At 59.2% G+C, this 18,887-nt stretch overlaps 4 protein-coding genes across 4 annotated transcripts in view; 1 reads left to right on the top strand and 3 right to left on the bottom strand.

The window, feature by feature from the left end:
- KDM2A (lysine demethylase 2A) overlaps positions 1 to 6,517 on the bottom strand; it is a 46,359-nt gene extending 39,842 nt beyond the window's left edge. Inside the window, exons 1-3 of the mRNA XM_035539615.2 lie at positions 6,425 to 6,517; positions 5,991 to 6,018; positions 4,541 to 4,645 (exon numbers count right to left, since the gene is read on the bottom strand). Of these exons, the coding sequence (XP_035395508.2) occupies positions 4,541 to 4,645; positions 5,991 to 6,018; positions 6,425 to 6,444 (153 nt within the window). The 5' untranslated portion in view covers positions 6,445 to 6,517. The remainder of the gene's footprint in view (positions 1 to 4,540; positions 4,646 to 5,990; positions 6,019 to 6,424) is intronic.
- Positions 6,518 to 7,865: 1,348 nt separating this feature from the next.
- Positions 7,866 to 9,288, bottom strand: RHOD (ras homolog family member D). The gene is made up of 5 exons (XM_035539207.2): positions 9,130 to 9,288; positions 8,699 to 8,786; positions 8,407 to 8,516; positions 8,111 to 8,245; positions 7,866 to 8,033 (listed from the first exon to the last, which is right to left on the bottom strand). The coding sequence occupies exons 1-5, from the start codon at positions 9,286 to 9,288 to the stop codon at positions 7,866 to 7,868; spliced, it is 660 nt and encodes a 219-aa protein (XP_035395100.1).
- Positions 9,289 to 9,927: 639 nt separating this feature from the next.
- LOC118244412 (mas-related G-protein coupled receptor member H-like) lies at positions 9,928 to 11,447 on the top strand. Its single transcript, XM_035539379.2, has 2 exons — positions 9,928 to 10,214; positions 10,494 to 11,447. The coding sequence occupies exon 2, from the start codon at positions 10,530 to 10,532 to the stop codon at positions 11,445 to 11,447; it is 918 nt and encodes a 305-aa protein (XP_035395272.1). The 5' UTR covers positions 9,928 to 10,214; positions 10,494 to 10,529.
- Positions 11,448 to 13,283: 1,836 nt separating this feature from the next.
- On the bottom strand, positions 13,284 to 15,029 carry LOC118244410 (mas-related G-protein coupled receptor member H-like). Its single transcript, XM_050710884.1, has 2 exons — positions 14,642 to 15,029; positions 13,284 to 14,368 (listed from the first exon to the last, which is right to left on the bottom strand). Exon 2 carries the CDS (start codon positions 14,330 to 14,332, stop codon positions 13,379 to 13,381), a length of 954 nt encoding a protein of 317 aa, XP_050566841.1. The 5' UTR covers positions 14,333 to 14,368; positions 14,642 to 15,029; the 3' UTR covers positions 13,284 to 13,378.
- Between the last annotated feature and the right edge of the window lie 3,858 nt (positions 15,030 to 18,887).

Below are 18,887 nucleotides of genomic sequence, written 5' to 3' on the forward strand. Positions count from 1 at the left end.
TCTGCAGCCCGCACGCCAGGCGGCTCTCCTCCTCCAGCAGCCTGCTCCCCTGCGCTGCTGTCACAACAGCCCCCGGCAGCCCTGAGGGGTGCCACCGCGCCCGGCCAGGGACAGCCGCCGAGGCCCGTGCAGCACGCAGGAGCCATGCCCAAGCCCCAGCTGCACAGGGCAGCTCTCCCGCGGCCCGGCAGAGGGTGCGGCTCCACCTCAGGCTCTCTCCAGCAGCAGAGCCAGTTTAAGAGGTTCCTACCCCACCCCATCTCCCCAGTGCAGACCTCTCCAGCCTCGTCGGTTTTGCTGGAGGCAGGGGACGGCTAGCTAACTAGCCCAGCACAGACAGGCAGAGAAGCCCCCTCCTCCCCACCCCCCCCAACTTTTCTTCAGGGCACAGTTGTGCATCCCCTGAAGCGGCATCCAGCTCTGGGGCATCAGCTCTAGAGGCAACTGCAGAGCGAGGCTGAAAACCAGCTCTGCCTGTCTTACCTGGGAACCACACCCGAGATAAAGACTGCTGACTTGACAGCATTAGAGACCACGGCTGGCAGGACCGGTCCCTGGGGCAATCACCCTCTCCCGCTAGGCTCCCCACTGCAGCCATCCCCAGGTGACAACACCGCTGCCGCTGCCCTCTTTCCTCTCACCAAGTGTTGTCATCGAAAGTTCACGGCACCGCTCCAGTGATGTGCTGATCCCAACTCGTAACTTACAGAGTTTTGCTAGTCCTAGTTCGCAGAAAAGGCCTGGCAGGACGAGCCCTGAAGCAGACAGGAGGTGAGATTTCTCCACGCTTCCCATGCCCAGGAGTACCAAGCACTCCTCTGAAGAAGTACAGGCGGATGCCAGGCCCGCACTGTGCTGGGCAAACCTTCAGCAGCTCCACGGACCCACGCAGGCAGAGCGGCTCTATGCGTTGCGAAGGCTGGTGTGAGAAAGAACTCCCTCTTCAGCGACACACCAGGCCAGCACTCCCTGCTACGACGGGGAGGCAGGCGCGTCTCTGCTCGAGCAGCTCAGCCGGAGCTGCTCCCATGGTCACTCCAGCCTCAAACAAACTCAGGCTGTAGGCGCCAGCGTGCACCAAGCCTCCTCGCAGCGAGCTGAGCAGCGTGCTGTGGCATGGGCTGGGCGAGACCACCCAGTGACAGCCAGCAGAACGTTTCCAAGCCTCAGAGAGGAGCCATCACATTGTTAACGCCAGGGCTGGACTGTCACTCCAGCCTCGGGACACAATAGAGCATTTCAGCTCCTCCATGAAGGGGCTACACAAACGTGGCTGCAGCTTACGGAGCCAGCACCTCTCACCAGGCCCTGCAGCGCTGCCTCGTTACACCGAGGAGCAGCAACGTGCGCAGACTTACCAGAGAAGTGCTCTGCAGCCTGGCAAGTCCCACCCTCAGCTCCTCACGGTGCAGGCTGGCCCTACCGAATCTGAACGCGAGGAACACGGCTGCCCTGCACGCTCTGTGCTCATGCAGCACCGTACGCAGGCTGCCTTCCCCTACCTGCAGCAGCCTCCCAGAGCACGCCGGGACACAGCTTCTTCCAGGTTTAGTTGTGGAAGATGAGAACAAGACACCCTCACAGTGACAATGCCGTATCCAGACCAGCTCACCTAGTCCTTCGCAAGCTTGGGTGCCGTGGATGCGCAGCTTGAGCAAGGAAGCAAGCACAGGGCACTGCGAGCCACCTGATGCACCATTAGGCTACACAGCGATGTGTGAACAGGCAGAAGGGTCTTGCAGGAGTGCGACTACGCCCAGAGCAAAGGTAAATTTCTCTTCAAAATCTGGATCTTTCACCAATAAACTCATTCAAAAAACATACGCTGATCAGATTTTTGTTGAACCAGAGCAAGGCAGCAGTGTCACTCACTAAAAGCGAGGCAAAGTACTTGAGACTGTCTGTGCATCCTGAATGAAACCGATCTGGTCTCAAGACCAGGACGACGCACCAAGAGATGCTCTAAATGTAACTGCCCTGGCACACCAGACAGCAAGCTTCTGTTGACATCCTGGGCCACAGGTATCACCTAACCCTGCTACTTGCCCACGCAATTAATTCAGCCCCTTCAACGCTATAAAATATTCTGGTCAAGGCTGCTTGGCTGCTATAGACTACTATCACACCTGGACTTTTTTTTTTTTTTTTTTAAATGTTACCTTTTGCTTTCACACCCACTTTGATCACCAGTCACACACATGAGAAACAAAGCACAGATGCGTACTGTACTACCAACCACCTGTTTCCCTACCTAGAAGGGTTAATACAGGCATACGAAAACCAGCTCCCAAGAACGATGTATACGTAAGAGCAGCATTTTCAAATAACTCATAACCATCACTTTTGTCTTCCTGGATAATTCACCCACGATACCTTGTCCTGCAAGGGCCAGAAACACCAGCTAAGAGAACAGCTCCCCACATCTCAGACAGACAAAGTCAAGAGCACGCATCTAGGGAACAAAACTAAGCATCTCTGAAAGGTCCTTCAACAAGGAAGCTTCACGGACACGGCAAGAGCACAGCGAGCTGGAGCTCCCAGGAAGAGCCAAGCAGGAGGTTACGAACCAAGCCTCACCACACATGCAGGGGTCACACCTCCTCCTCCAGGCTGCAGGCCAGCAGGGACAGCACAGACACGAGGCCACAGAAGCCTCGGTGAGCCTTGTCCTCTGCTTGCTGCCTGCGTGTCTTCCCAAGCCCCTTACGCACGCAGCTCATCAGCACGCAGCCCTTTATCCAGCTTAGCACATTCTACTGGAGTTAAGGCCACGTACACTCAAGACAGCAACTCTTCCTGCCAACTTTTATATGCGAGATTATAAGTATTTTTAAACTGGTAAATTCCTGGCTGCTAGTCCCATTCAACTGCCGCATCTCTGTCCAGCTCTTTTGGACTACTTCAGCAGGGTCACTGCATAGCTAAGACCGTAGTTTAACCAAACGCTGAAGCCTTGCCTCCAAGAGAAGTTATCTTGCCGGCCTGACTGCTGGCTACAGAAGCGGTCACCTTTAGCACCCCAAGCTACAGATCACACAGCTGTGGGAACAAGCATGTCAGGACGAGGGAGGACTGCAGCTTTTGGCAGCATTGCCAAATTGAGGCACCCACCAAGGCACTTGGGGAAAAAACAGCCAGCTTGAAGCATCCACAGATGTATTATTGTTGGCTTTTCTTAAAGCACTCTCTCTCAAAAAAAAGAAAAGAGAAAAGATTGAAAACCCCTTCAAATCAGAGTTACTTCAGTTCCCCAAGCAGGAAAAGAAGGCTGACTACAAGAGCGTACATGACTGCCACCAGACCATTTTGTGCAACAATCCTCTCCGCAAAACGTGACCATGCAACAGGTGCTGCGAAGCCCCAGAGAAGGAGCGCACCTTCAGCACCCCAGGTCTGCAGACAAACCACAGCTGCCTATGCAATGTCTTCCCTCCACAGGGGCCAGGCCTGGAATACCCTTTTCTGCCCTCACCAGAGGGTTTCCACCCCAGGGCCACCTGCAAGGCACGTGCCAGCTACAGCTCCCCAGCACTTATGGCCAGGTACCTGGCACCAACAGAGGAGCAACCTCGTTGACAATCTCGTGTGAGAACCACTCGCATCCGAGGGCAAAGCTTAGTGCAGAGTGCCATGCTGCCTCACAGCAAATGATTTCAGAGCATTAAAGGACAAGGATTTAACTTCACAGGCAGCACCTCGAAGGTGAGGGTGCGTGTACCACTGTGACTCAGAGACAAACCCTGTCACAACCTCAGTTATCACAGAGCTGATGCTTGCACTTCCCAGAGGGTTTACAACTGCCTCAAAATGTGATGCTGGCCTGCAGGAGACACAGCAACTCCCCTCCTTCCCTGAGATCTCCGGGAATAGCATCACAGGCTCCTGGAGCAGCTGCTCCCACACCACTCACAGTTACAACCCAACTCACAGACTGCTTGCCTCAGAGAGTCCCCCAAACATCAGCACAAACATCAGACAAGCCAGAGCTCCTGACAGAGCCTAACCAGGACCCAAGCTCTGGAACAGCTCCCCCAAAAAGAAAAACCAGAAGACACGTGCACAAGCAAATTTGAGCTTGAACCTGAAGCTGGTTTTCTCTGATTTCACAGAATGCTCAAATCAAGTCCAGGACAACATAACCGTACCACACACCATTTCACCTTCTCCAGTTGCTACAAACACACGGAGAAAATCTGCTGTGACAAAAGCGACACAGACATGCACTTTATACTTCTTTCCAGCACCTTCCCAAAGCATCTTATCCAGTCCCAGCCCCCAATGCTCCCCTCTTCCAGAGTTCAGTCAATCAGTGCCCTCCGCTAAGGCAAGCGTTGCGATGCAGACAGGGCCCACAAAGCCATCCAACTCACCACCGGCTGAGCTAATACCTCAGGACAAGCTGCAGCAATCCACTACGATGTGTTTGTTTTGTGTTTTTTTTTTTCCCTGGTTGTTTAAACTTGTTGCCAGTAAAAACCTTTTCTTTTTTCAGTTGAAGAAAACCAAGAACAGGATTTGATCAGTAATGGCTGATACTGACCAATCTTTGGCTGTAGCGGATCCTTTCTTCTTCAGGCTCCATCTCCGACTCTTCTGAAGAGAGTGAGAAGGACACTCCAGGGCTGCTGTCGTCGTCCTCTTCCTCCTTTGAATTCAGAGGGAAACAGTGAAGCAGGTCTCAGGACATGCAGCACCTACATCCCTCGTTTCTTCACTCGTTTTGAGGTTGAATCCGAGCCCCTGTGTAGGGCTAGATCAAGTGAACACAGGGGATAAGCCCACCTCAACTTTAATGCTCCCATTCTAACTTTAGGCATGACCTAGGGTAAATGACTTTACCAGCTGTTCTGTAACACATGAGCTGCAGGTCCCCAACCAGGAGAAGGCCTCTGCTCCACACAACTACCGGCATGAGTGGCAGCTCAGCAGCCTCGCGCTGGGTACAGGAACCAGGCAAGCTGTGCGCCTGCTGTTAAACATTTGACGGCAGCAGGGGAGCAGCCTGGTTTCCCCAGAGCGCAAGACCACGCATTAGAGAACCGGCTCCTCCAAATGACATGGTTGCTGTCCTCTGGGTGTCCTGTACCGCAGCACTCGGGAGCAGCCGCACACACACAGAACATCTCCCTCAAACAGGGAGACGTATGGGATCCTGTGCACGGCGCTTCAGTGCAGCTGGGGGTATGGGACTAACTCCCATCTTGAGGAGACCTACATGCTCCGATCTCCACATCTGCCACCTTGTGACACCATGCTGTACACGGGAAAGTTTCCCAAGGTGTCAGGTGGCATCTAAACTTTTTTTTTTTTAATAGGAACAGAATGAAAACAGCATCTAGGTACACCGCAGCTCTTAACCCCACGCCTATGACTACGGCAGACCTCCGGGGCAGGACTCTGCCATCCCGTGCAGGAACACGGGACTGCTGCCGTAGCACGGGCAGCGCCTGTTCCCCCCCCGAGCTCTCTCCCCCCTGCCCCTGCGGAAAAGGTCTGACAGCGGAGCGCCGCGCTCCCCCCGCCGCCAGCACCGCTCGGGACCGGCCCGAGCGCTCCCGCTCCCCTCGCCGGGCGCTGTTTGTAAACACCCGCACGCCCCGCGCCCGTCCCCCCCCGCCCCCGCCCCGCGCCCCCTCCCGGGCCTGCCCCGCAGCCGCGGCCCTGCCCCGGCCCCCCGGACAGGAGGGGACCGGTGCCCGCCGGAACAAAGCGGCGCGGGGGATGTCGCTCCCCGGGGAGCTGTCACCGGCGCCCGCCGCCGCCCGGCCCCCCGCCGGCCGCCAACTTCCCGGCCCGGCCCGACCCCCCGGAGGGGCCCGGCCCTCCCGCTGCCTCCCGGCCGGGCCGGCTGCCCCGCCGCCCGCGGGGCGGCCCCGCGGGGGCGGCAGCCGGCTCCCGCCGCCCGGCCCCTCTCCTCTGCTCTCCGGGGACTTGCGGAAACTTGGCGACCGGCGGCCGGCGCCCCCCCCGCCCCGCCGCGAGTGGCTCACCAGGTCTCTCCTGCGCCTTTGTCCTCTTCTAGCGCCGGCACGGGAGAAACACAAGAGACGGAGGAGGAACCCCCGGGTCAGGCGGCGACCGCGACCGGGCCCGGCCCGGCCGCCGCGCCGCCCCGCCGGCCCCGTCGCCCCCCCCGCGCCCGCCGCCCCCGCCGCGCCGAGCGGGCGCTGACAGCCCCGCCGCCCGCCCCGCGCCGCCGCCGGCTCCCGCGGGCCCCGCTCCCCGGCCCGGCGCCGCGTCCCCCCGCCGCCGCCGACCGCCGCCGCCGCCACCCCGCGCCACGCACCGCCGCCACCCGCGGCCCGCTGCCGGGCGGCCGCCGGCCCCGCCGCCCGCCGCCCGCGCCCACCCCGCCGCCGCCGCCGCCGCCGCCCGCCCCGCCGCCGCCGCCGCCCCCCGGCCGGGACGCGCTTCCCCTCCTCACACAGGAGCCGCCGCCGCCATTTTGAACCCGTCAGAGCCTCACATACACACTGCCTCGGCCGCCGCACTGCGCCTGCGCCGCCCGCAGCCGCCCCGCGCCCCCCCGCCGCCTCCCCCGGCGCGCGCCGCGCGCATGCGCCGCCCCCCGCCCGGCCCGCCTCGGCCGTGCGCGGCCGCGCGCACGCACCCCGCCGGCCCCGCCCCGCCGGAGCGGGGGGGGAGGGAAGAGAGCGCGCATGCGCCGCCAGGGGACGGGCGCGAGCGCCCTCCCGCGGGCCGTCGCGCTGGCCCCGCCCCCGGGTGCCCCCGCCCCCTCCGCCCCGCCCCCGCGCATGCTCGCGGGGACCCGCGCGGGGCACGTGGGGGTCGGGGGGCCGCGGGCGGGCCGGGGGGGCGCATGCACGAGCGAGCCGCGCGCGGAGGGGCGCACACGTGCGCGTACAGGTACACACACACACACACACACACACTCGTAGGCACACACGTACACACACACGTACACACGTACGCATACAGGTACACGCACTACACACATGTACACATGCGTACATACGCACACACATGTACACACGTACACACGTACACACAAATATGTATGCACACGTACAAACACGTACACACATACATATGTACACACGTAAACACGTACACACATGTACACATGCACACTACATACACATACATGTACACACGTATACACACATACATACATGCACACGTACATGCACATACATACAGACAAGTACACACATAAACGTACACGCGCACACGTACACACGTGCACACACGCACACGTGAACAAACACATGTACACACACATACACATGTACACCCACATGTACAAACACACACATACAAACATATGTACACACACTACACACATGTACACACACGTACATACGCACACACGTACGTACACACATACAGACAAGTACACACATGTATACATTCACACGTATACATTCACGTGTATAGATTCACACATGCACATTCACAAGCACGCCCATACACACATACACCCACATTCACACACACACACACAAACACATGTATACATTCACACACACACGTACACACGTGCACACACACATTCACATACACGTACACGTGCACAAATTCACACACACATTCACACACACACACATTCACAGACACGCGCACACACACACAAACACGGTGCCGTGGCTGCGGCCCTGTGCCTTTTGGTGCCGCATCAGGTGTCGGGGGGTCTGCCCGCAGGGACCGCACGGCGCTGACGAGCTCTGAGCTTTAATGGCAGAACCGCGCCGCAGCCGCTCAGCGCGTGTCCCCCGCCCGGCCGGCGGGACAGGGGGCCGGGGGGTCCCCCGGGTCAGTTCTCAGCAGCGGGGCGGCTGCGGGCAGGTCGGTGCCAGGCGCCTCTCTGTGCCGGCCCACGGTGCCCGGGCCGGCGGTGCGGGGTCTCAGCAGAGCGTGCAGCCCCCCCGGGGCCATCTCCTGCGTCGGGGCCGTCGGGCGGATCGCAGCGCGGTGGCGCAGGTGGCAGCGAAGATGTCCCTGACGTTCTCCTGGTACCTGGCCGAGCACTCGAAGTAGGACGCGGCGTGGACCAGCCGGGCCATGGCCTCCCCCTGCGGAGAGCGGCGGCAGTGGCTGAGTCCCATCCCTGCCCCAGGCTCGTGTCCCCTGCCGGGCGGGGGGCACCCACCTGCTGCAAGGTGACGGGCTCCTGGCGGCTCTGCCGCAGCTCGCGCAGCACCTCGGGGTCCTGCCGCAGGTCGGTCTTGCAGCCCACCAGCAGGACTGGGACGCCCTTGCAGAAGTGGTTCACCTCCGGGTACCACTGTGGGGGACAGGTGGCTGCCACCACGCCTGCGTGGGGGGCACGGGACGGGCAGCAGGACGGGGTGTGGGACAGATGGACGGTGGGACAGACGGCAGAGTAGGTGGCAGCCCCCTCGGGGAGGATGCACGGGGCAGGAGCAGCCCCCGGCGCTGCGTTACCTTCGTCAGGATGTTGTCATAGCTGCTGCGGTTGGTGACATCGAAGCACATGAGGACAACATTGGCGTCTGAGTAGGACAGCGGGCGAAGCCTGTCGTAGTCCTCCTGCCCTGCAGGCGCAGCAGCAGACCGTCAGGAGCTGGCTCCCTGAAGCACCACGCCTGCGCCCACCCCGGGGGGATATGGGGGGCTCTGGGGATGGCAGGCGGCAGGGCACCCATGGGGGACCCTGTCCCCAGCGCCTCCACCCGCAGGGGCACACCCGAGGCTGTCCCCTCCCATCCCTTCCCACCTGCCGTGTCCCAGAGGTGGATCTTCGCGGGCTTTCCGTCAACTTGGAAGGAGGCCGTGTACTTCTCGAACACCGTGGGGACGTAGACCTGGCAGGGGACAGGGGCGTGGGCAGCGGGTGGCTTGGAGGGGCCCCCGGGGCTGGGTGAGGGACTGGGGGGGGGGGGGGTTGGGGGGTTGGACAAGGTCCATGGGGAGGCAGGTGGGATACCCCTGGTCTCCCACAGCAGCATCAAGCCTTGGGTGGGTGGCTGGGACTCAGGGGTGCAGTGGGACCCCCCCCGGTGCCGGCAAACGCCCCATCCCCGGGCCCCGTCCCCAGTGAAGGAAGCTGTGGGGGGACATGGGCAGGGGGCTGCACAGGATGAGGGTCCCGGTGCTGCTGGGGAGCTCTGAGCCTGGGGATGTTTGGGCAGGCAGGAGGAGCCTCACCTTGGGGAAGTCCCCTCTGGCAAAGACCATCAGCAGCGACGTCTTCCCGCAGCCTCCGTCCCCGACGATGACGGCCTTGATCTCAGTGGCCTTGATCTCAGCGCCTGCGGCCTCGGAGGGCCCCCGGGGTGGGCTCTGCCCCCCAGGCGCCTGCTGCATGTGGGCACGGTGGGCCTGGCCGCAGGGACGCCGCTCCGGGCCCCACCACCCCGCGCTGACCCTGCGTGTCCCAGTCCCTCCCTGGCCTCTGCCGGTTTTACTGCCCCGAGCATCCACCGGAGGCAAAGTCCAGGGCGGAGGGAGGCACGGGATGACTCACAGCTCCTCCTGGCCCAGCAGGTGACTTGTGGAGCTCTGTCCCTCCCTGGGCCCGGCTGCCGGTGTCACCCGTGGCCCTCGCCCTTTCCGTCTTCCCTCCTGCCACTTCACCCAGGGCACGCAGCTCCCAGGGGCCCGCTGGGGAAGGAGCAGCTGCCCCCTGGTGCCCCTGTGTCCCCTGCAGCCTGGCCCCAGACTGAGCCCACGGCCCCGACGCCAAACCCCCCTGGTGACACGACATGACAAGCGTGGACCAGCCGCTGTGGCCAGGCCTCACCAGGAGGCTGAGGGGAAATGCAAACAGTAATGAACAATCTCGGAAGGATGCCAACATTAGGGAAGAGTAGGGGGAGGAGAATGGAGCACAATAAAACAATTAGGAAGGTGGTAATTACCAGTCTAATGAGATATCAGGTTGGATCCTAAAAGCACCAAGATTCTTTCACAGCAAGATGTAGCTGCTGCAATATTCGTCCTCTGGGATATCCTCTTGGACAAAACATTTCCTTTCTTGCAAGACCAACAGAAATTTGATGAGAGAAGAGGATGGGAGATGCAGCCACTATCGTTGAAAGAGGCAGAGCTCTCACCACCTGACCAGTGCTCTTGCAGCAACGCCCAAGGAACAGCGTTGTTCGGAGGGGCACGGAGGAGGCTCAGGTCTGCTCGGGTCTTCTGAGGACACAGAGACACGAAATCTCCTTGTCTGAGAGGACGGTGGCAAGGACGGCTCCAGCTGGACAGGGCACAGACCGCTGCCTGGAAAGGTAGGGATGGGGGTGAGCCTGGATCAGGGCGCTGCTGGCACCTCCCCTGAGGCCCCTGCAGCCCCCTCACCCCCCTCACCCCCTCCTGCAGCCCCTTGCCCTCTGCTCCAGACTCTGCTCCACGCTCAGCCCCAGCCCACCACTGGCAGGGCAGCCTCCTCCTCAGCTCTCCATCCCCAGCATCTCCCCAGCCCTGCTGTCCCCTGAGCCCTGCTCCCTGCCTCATCCCACTCACCCTCAGGGTCCTGCTCACCCCCCTGCCCCTTGCTCTGACCGCAGCCAGGACCGCATCCCACCACTGCCTGGCCTCCTGCCATGGAGCCGAACCACACGGCCCCGTCTCCTACACCACCCACGCCAACGCCCGATGGAGAAGACGTGTGCGAGATCGATGTCCCCGATGTGGCTGTGGACGGCGCCACACTGCTCATCTGCCTCTGCGGGCTGGTGGGCAATGGGGCTGTCCTCTGGCTTCTCGGCTGCCGCATCCGCAGGAACCCCATCACCGTCTACGTCCTCAACCTGGCCGTCGCTGACTTCACCTTCCTCCTCTTCATGCTCACCTCCGCGCTCCTCTACATCCTGGACAACCTCTCCTGCAGCGCCTTCCCTGTCTTCACGTACCTCAGGTCGTTCCTCCTGCCCCTGCTGCTCACCCACAACATGGGCATGTACCTCCTCACAGCCATCAGCATCGAGAGGTGCATGTCTGTCCTGTGCCCGCTCTGGTACCGCTGCCACCGCCCCCAGCACCTGTCGGCTGTGGTGTGTGCCCTGCTCTGGGCCCTCTCCATCACTGTAATTGCTGCAGTAGCTTTCCTGTGCCTGTCACACCAGCACGAGCACTGCCATCTGGCCCTCATCTTCATGTACGCCCTCAACTTCCTTATTTTTGCCCCACCCATGGTCATTTCCAATGTGATCCTGTTCATTAAGGTCCAGTGCGGCTCCCAGCGGCGCCAGCCCAGGAGGCTCTACATCGTTATCTTCCTCACCGTCCTCTTCTTCCTCCTTTTCATGGTTCCCTTCAGCATCTGGAATTTCCTGCAGCATGTCAGTTACATGCTGGGGCAGTCCCAGGTTGTTTTCCTGCTTGGCTGCATCAACAGCAGCATCAACCCTTTCATCTACTTCCTGGTGGGGAGCTGCTGGAGGCGCTGCTCCTTGGTGTCCCTCCAGGTCGCCTTCCGGAGGGTCTTCGAGGAGACAGGCGTCACTGTGATCTCCAGCTGAGAGGCCACTGTGGTTTCACTGCCTGCGCTGCGTCCCCCAGCTTCATGCTCAGCTGTCCACACCTCTTCATGGCCAGCCCATGGGTCACCTTCCCATGGTTGCGTGCCAGGATGTGTTCATGTCCTGTCGTTACCCCATCCCTATCCCTGTCCCATCCCTAACCTGTCCTCATCCTATTTCCATCCTTTTCCTGCCCACATCACCATCCAAGCTCATCCTTCTCCCACCCTGTCCCATCCCATGCCATTCCCTGTCCCAGTCTGGATCCCCATCCTGTCTCCATCCCCTTCCCTATCCTGTGCCATCCCATCCCAATCCCCGTCTGGTCCTCGTCCACATCTCTATCCCATCCTAATCCCATCTCTGTCCCCACCCTGTCACGTCCTGTCCCATTCTCTCCCCTCCCCTTCCCTGTCCCCATCCTAAACCCTGTCCTGTTCCCATCCGTGTCCCATCCCAATCCTCATCTCTGTCACCATTTGTTTCCATCCTCATCCCCATCCCCTCCCAATGCCATCCCCATCGCATCCTCTTCTATCCTGTCCCACGCCCCTTCCATCCCATCCTCATCCCCGTATCCGTCGGGACCCCTTTCTCGCCCCGTCCCGTCCCCATTCCCTCCGTCCCCATCCCCTCCTGTCCCCTCCATCCCCGTCCCGTCGCGTCCCGTCCCCGCATCTCCCGGCCACCTCGACGCGGAGCGCGGGGCTTTGCTGCCCTCCAGCGTGGAAAGAGGAAACCGGAGGCTTCCGCGAGGCCCGGCGGCGCAAGCCCCCGGAGAAGCGGCGCTTCGACGCTCGGTGCGGGGGCTCCGGCGGCCCGGGACGGGCTCCGTTGCGGGAAGCCCCCGCACAGCGCCCGGCGCCCCCAGCCCCCGCGTCCGCCCGGCCCCGGCTCTGCCCCCGCCGCCTGCCCCCAATAAAGCCGCTGCTCTGCCGCTGCCTCTCGTTCCTCCTCTCCGTGGCCCGGGGGATGGGGGCACCTCCGGGGGGCCGGGGGTGGGCACGCGGCTCGGGGCTGGGGGCTCTGCGCGCACCAGGACGCGAGGAGTGGGGCAGGCGCACGGGGAGCTCCAGCCCTGGGGCTCAGCGCCTGATCCCAGCAGGCGGTGGCAGGGCTGGGGTCCGGGGACCGTGGACTGGGGACCTGGGGCTTCCCCCCAAGGTCCTGCATGCCACGCGTGGGGACACCAGCACGTGCCCTGGGGGATGGGGGCCGCCCCAGCCTGTCCCACCCCAGCACCAGTGCCGCGTCGGTTTGGCTTCGAGGCGCCCATGCTGCGTGTCCTCCCCCAGGACCCCAGCCTTGCAGCGGGCGCTGGGCGTGGACCCAAGGCTGCTCAGGGACGCGTGATTTGGTGATGTGTCTCGACACCAAGCTGCAGTGACACAGGAGCCAGCTCTGTGGGAGCGCGGGGCATCGGCAGAGCCTTGCTGGGTGCCCCTGGTCCCCACCGTTGGCATTTCTGGAGACAGGAGGGGGGCAGAGCAGGGGAGAGGCTGCACATGGCATGTGGGAGAGGGGCTTAGGACACTGAGCAGTTTTTTCCCCACTTGCACATGAGTCAGCCTTTCCCAAAGGCAATGCTCATCCAAAAAAGCAGAAATGTGGCAGTCTGACAGCATGAGACGGGAACTCTGTCCTCTGGGGCACATTCCTTTTGGGAATAGTACTGCTGGGGAGGGTTGAGGGGACAAGGAAAGCTGTGCACCTGCAGGGAATCCTGCCAGGAATCCTGCCTCCCACTGACCTCCAAATTATGTAATTACGTTCTCTCTTGTCCCCACCCCACCCCACCCCCCGTTATTGTCTGCAGGGAGCAGTGAGAGGGTGACATCTGGGGAAATAGGGCAGACATTTATTGATCTGGGTCCCCAGTGAAACCCCCGGACATCATCTGGGGGGGCCTTAAGCAGAGTAGCAGAAAGGCTTCAACAGACCGGGCTCAGCGTGTCCATCGTGGCATTGTCACTGCACACTGTGTTGTCGGCCGACTCCTCGAAGACCCTCCGGAAGGCGACCTGGAGGGACACCAAGGAGCAGCGCCTCCGGCAGCTCCCCACCAGGAAGTAGATGAAAGGGTTGATGCTGCTGTTGATGCAGGCAAGCAGAAAAACCACCTGGGACTGCCCCAGCATGTAACTGACATGCTGCAGGAAATTCCAGATGCTAAGGGGGAGAGCGAAGAGGAGGAAGAAGAGGACGGTGAGGAAGATAACGATGTAGAGCCTCCTGGGCTGGCGTTGCTGGGAGCCGCACTGGACCTTAATGAAGAGAAGTGTGCTAGAGATGACCATGGATGGTGCAAAGACAGCGAAGTTGAGGGCGTACATGGAGATGAGGGCCAGACGGCATTGCTCGTGCTGGTGTGACAGGCACAGGAAAGCTACTGCAGCAATTACAGTGATGGAGAGGGCCCAGAGCAGGGCACACACCACGGCCGACAGGTGCTGGGGGCGGTGGCCACAGGGGCTGCTGGAGCAGACGACGGACACGCACCTCTCGATGCTGATGGCTGTGAGGAGGTACATGCCCATGTTGTGGGTGAGCAGCAGGGGCAGGAGGAACGACCTGAGGTACGTGAAGACAGGGAAGGCGCTGCAGGAGAGGTTGTCCAGGATGTAGAGGAGCGCGGAGGTGAGCATGAAGAGGAGGAAGGTGAAGTCAGCGACGGCCAGGTTGAGGACGTAGACGGTGATGGGGTTCCTGCGGATGCGGCAGCCGAGAAGCCAGAGGACAGCCCCATTGCCCACCAGCCCGCAGAGGCAGATGAGCAGTGTGGCGCCATCCACAGCCATGTCGGGGACATCGATCTCGCACGCGTCTTCTCCATCGGGCGTTGGCGTGGGTGGTGTAGGAGACAGGGCCGTGTGGTTCGGCTCCATGGCAGGAGGCCAGGCAGTGGTGGGATGCGGTCCTGGCTGCAGTCAGAGCAAGGGGCAGGGGGGTGAGCAGGACCCTGAGGGTGAGTGGGATGAGGCGGGGAGCAGGGCTCCCATTGTGAATGTGAGAGGGAGGCTTAAGGACAGGGACAGGTGTTACCAGGAGCTGCAAAAGGGCAGCACAGGGCAGGGGAAAGGCACTGGGGAGAGCGCAGCTTGTCCCCAGGAGAGCGGGAAGGGAGGGAGGTGCTGGCTGCGGGTGCTGGAGGAAAGAAAAGTGGGGTAGGGCTGAGGAAAAACATTGCACTTAACTGTTAGCTTTGGTGAATCAGCAGGCTAGGGCTGTTTTTCCAGAAGGGCTTGGGCAGATCCACGTTGGTTTCCTGGCATCTCAGGCTCCCCTCAAATCCAGATCCTGGAGCGGATTCCCCTCAGGCCAATTGTGCAACGAGGAATGTTTCCTGGTCAGCAGGGTGTCCCTGGACTCGTCCCCTGGCTCCTCTCTGTGCCCCTATGCTGCATACACAGGCTGCCCCAGCCACAGTGGGGTCGCAGTGGCATCGAGAAAGGTTTTGTAACCACTGCTACGTCAGAGCTCCGCTTCCTTGTTTTTATTTATCTTGATTTTTTTTTCCCCACAAAGGAAGTGGCTTTTGCCAGAAAACATGCAAGAATTTTGTGAATGACTCCTCATGCTTTTCTGATTAAATATGCCCCTCCCAGAGCAGCGACCAGCTATCACAACTGCCTTCCCTCTCTGCCTGACGCATTTCTATCCCTCCTTGTTCCACTCCCCCACATCTCAGGGCTTCCCAGCCACACAGGGTGGGCATTGCCCCGCAGCGGAAAAGCGTGATGCTGGCGATGCTGGCAGGGCCAGTGCAGTGCTTCTCAGAAGCAACTCCCCTTGTGGGAAGAATGTGGGAATTATTGCCAAGATGTCTCATGGGCACGAGGGAATACACGTTCAAAGTGGAGCCAAAAACTAGTTTTAGTTGTCGAATTTGGGCATTAACAGTTTATAAAAGTTTATAAATTATCTTTGAATAAATGAGCAATGAATGGTAGTTTTCACTAGCACTTACAGCCCAGATGGGTTACTGCTAATACCCCCTAATGATACAAATACAGGTACTAGGAAGGACGCTTTCAGGTGCTGTGCTTCCCTTCCAGCATGCTGTTACAGAGAAGTGCAGTCCTCCCAGCCCTTCACCAGGGGCACGGTGGTGGCATGGGAAGTCCACATCCTCCTTCTTGCTCTCAGGAGTCCTTGCGGTTGTTTTCCTACAGTGCCACCCTTCTGGTAGTGCACAGACCAGGGGCTGCTGCTCCTGACCTCAGCGTGGTTGTGGTTCAACCCTCCCATGGCTCCTTGGGGGCATGGGCCCTCCACACCCACTCTGGGCAGGTCCCTCAGCTGTAGAAGACCTTTCCCAAGGGAACCCACCCTTCTGTGCCCTCCTGTAGATTAGTGTCCCTGTATTCGGCCACTCCTGGCTGCTGTCCTGGCTGCCAGGATGAACATCTGGTTCCTCGCTGACTTTAGGCTGCTCTAAAATATGTTGTTTGCTCCCAAAGACATCAGATTCATCCCGCCATATAATTCCAGTTCCAATGCTCCTGCAACAGAAGAGCTACTCTTAAGGTTTCCTGTTAAAGTCACTCCCTTCAGCAGAAGTTTTTTTGCACAAGCACACGCCATCATCCCCATCCCGTCAGCTGCACCCTCAGCTCTGCCCCTCATTGGCATCTCGCTGAGGGTGGAAGCTGCGGATACAGATGGTGGTGGCTCCACAGGAGCCTTCACTGAGCTCAGCACTGGCTGCCCAGTAGCGGCACGGCCACGTCCGCAGCACCTGTGTTCCACCCAGTGCCTTTGGCGGGGCTGGGTCCTGTTGGAAGAGCCAGCAGGGGAAAAACATTGTTGGTGCAGCGCTCCTGAGTGCAGTGTGGGAAGGGCTGGAGCAGGCAAGGATGCACATGCAAACGTAGTGCTGAGTACCTGCAGCACCATGTTGATCCAAGAATGAAACCTCCTGGCCATCCTCAGATAGCTTAAGCATCCAGAAATGAAATACTCCAGCTGTCTGGCAGAATTGTTGCATGTACATGTATCTCATTTCTCAGAAGTCGCATTTGTGTTCCTGAGAGATCGTATGCTGCTTTTAATGATCTCTCTCTCTTTCTGTCTCTCTCTCTTTTTTTTTTGTTTCTTTTTCATTTCTTTTCCCCTTTGTTAAGGCTACATGCAGCATTCTGAGTCTTGAGATGCTCTTGAGATGCTCTGGAGAGCTTTACAATCCCCATCAGCAGAGGGCCCTCTGCTCCCCAGCCCTGACTACCCGGGCAGGCTGGGATGGAGGTACTGCAGCCCAAGCTGTGATGCCAGTTCTGCCATGATCACCTCCTGCTGTCTCCGGCCACTCTGCTGGATGCATGGACAAATGTGCAGCCACTGACAGGGAGACAGGGAATTCCCTGCTGCACATGGGAGGGACAGCTGACAACATCACCATCTTTTCAAATCAGTGCTTTTGGTTCATAAAGAAGTGGCCACGTTTTCATTAGCCAGCTCAGCCCTTGCCAGTCCTTGACAGGCAAATGGCTCCTGCATGCCTCTCCTTTCTTGCTCCACTCCTCTTCCAGTTCTCTGTCTGTAGCATGCCGTCCTGGGCCCAAGCTTTTCCCTCTTAACCCTATTTCTCATCTTTTATTTTTTTCTCTGCTCCATTCTTCTGTTCTCTGGCTTGCAGATGTTGTAGCCCATGGAGGCGAGGGAAGGACTGAATGACCAGAGCAGCACAATGGTGGGGACCTAAGAGTCACTGCTTTTCCATCATCCCTTTCCTTTCCCTAGGTGAGCAGGAGACAGCAAGGAGGAGGATGGAGCGACATCCCAACACCACAGTCCGTGGCTGAAGTACAGTGTTCCCACCATCTATGGAGATCATGGTCCAGGGGATGGAGACAATGGGACCAGATGCTTTGCAGGCCATGTCCCTGAAATCGTCATTGGTAGCATCATTCTGCTCATCGGCTTGTGTGGCCTGGTGGGGAATGGGGCCATCCTCTGGCTCCTCAGCTTCCACATCAGGAGGAATCTCTTCGCTTCCTATGTCCTCAACCTGGCTGTTGCAGATGCCTGCTTTCTCCTCTGCACATCAGTTTCCCTTGTAATGTATCATGTGCCCATGCTCAGCTGCTTTCACTCACAGCTTTTGCACGTGCTCCTACCATTTCACTCCAGGTTCTGCTAACATACAGCTCCAGCCTCTATCTCCTCATGGCCATCAGCATGGAGAGGTGCCTGGGTACCCTCTGGCCCTTCTGTTACCGATGCCATCGCCACAGCTTCTGACAGCTGTCATGTGCAGCCTGCTCTGGGCTCTCACCTGTGTGCTGTCAGGGCTCGTGTACTTTATGTATGATTTGGGTCACTCTGAACGCTGCTGCGTGGTTCTTGCAACCTTATGCTTTCTCAGTTTCTGCTTTTTCACCCCCTTTATGATCATCTCCAATATGATCCTGTTCATTAAGCTTAGGTGTAGATCATGGCAATACCACCCAGGGAGGCTGTACATTGTCATCCTTCCTCACTGTTTTCTTCTTCCTCCTCTTTGCTATCCCACTCAGTGTCCAGATCTTCCTCAACTTCTATGTCTACACCAATTTTATCTTTGACATCTGCCTTCTGCTGGCTGCCATCAACAGCAGCAGCAATCCAATTATTTATGTCCTGGTTGGGAACTACAAAAAGCAGAATTTCAGAGAATCTGTCAAAATGGCTCTCCAGAGGGTCTTTGAAGACAGGGCAGACCCGGGGATGGTGGGTGAGGCCCCTGTGTCGAGAATTACCTACAGCATCCCCCTGGGCAGGCCTTCCTCTGCGCCCCGTTCCAGCACCCATGGGAGCAGAGCCCTTGCCCAGCCAGGCGAGCAGGCCCAGCTGTGGACAGATGCCTGACCCTTGGGTCACGGCTGTCCTTGATGAGGTTTCCAGGGGAGCAGGACTGGTTCTCTCTCAAATGTCTTTTTAACTTATTTTAATAAAGTTGTCTTTTACGTCATTTAATGTTGATTGCAGTATCTACACTTGCTGGTTCTGTGGGATGTGCTTGCTTTTCTCAAAATTAAAGTGACAGTCTCCTTATGCTGCCCAGTAGTTTGCACTGCTACAATTACGTGGTCTGGAAGTCCTGTGTCATCTGTTCTCCAGGGTAACATGACCACGCTCTTGGCCTCAGTCCATACCCTGTCTGCTTCCCTGGGTGGAGATGTCCCTGCTCTGGGGCCTTGGTGCCTGATACCAAAGCACTGAGCATCCAGTGCCTTGATCCTCACAAGCCCCCATACTGGAGGAGATGATGGAGAGGGACAGAAAAGAAGTTTTCATCTCCCTCTGCCCTGGTATCCACCTGCACCACTGTTTGGCAGAAAAGGTCCATCTACTTCTAGCAGATGGAGCTGACAGCATCATTCAGCAAAAAAATCTTGACACCATCAGGGGGGTTTAACTAGGGAGGCAGGAAGGGACAGGGTAAAGAGGCAAGTGCCTGCA

The sequence above is a fragment of the Cygnus atratus genome, chromosome 5, assembly GCF_013377495.2.
Source record: "Cygnus atratus isolate AKBS03 ecotype Queensland, Australia chromosome 5, CAtr_DNAZoo_HiC_assembly, whole genome shotgun sequence".
NCBI lineage: Eukaryota > Metazoa > Chordata > Aves > Anseriformes > Anatidae > Cygnus > Cygnus atratus.

What these genes read in the sequence shown, in the direction of transcription:
- LOC118244410 (XM_050710884.1), bottom strand. Translation starts at nt 14,332, where the DNA reads ATGGAGCCGAACCACACGGCCCTGTCTCCTACACCACCCACGCCAACG.
- RHOD (XM_035539207.2), bottom strand. Translation starts at nt 9,288, where the DNA reads ATGCAGCAGGCGCCTGGGGGGCAGAGCCCACCCCGGGGGCCCTCCGAG. An exon ending in CCACCTCTGGGACACGGCAG is followed by an intron (nt 8,517 to 8,698) that starts GTGGGAAGGGAT and finishes CTGCGCCTGCAG; the next exon opens with GGCAGGAGGACTACGACAGG. An exon ending in ATGACAACATCCTGACGAAG is followed by an intron (nt 8,246 to 8,406) that starts GTAACGCAGCGC and finishes TGTCCCCCACAG; the next exon opens with TGGTACCCGGAGGTGAACCA.
- LOC118244412 (XM_035539379.2), top strand. Translation starts at nt 10,530, where the DNA reads ATGGAGCCGAACCACACGGCCCCGTCTCCTACACCACCCACGCCAACG.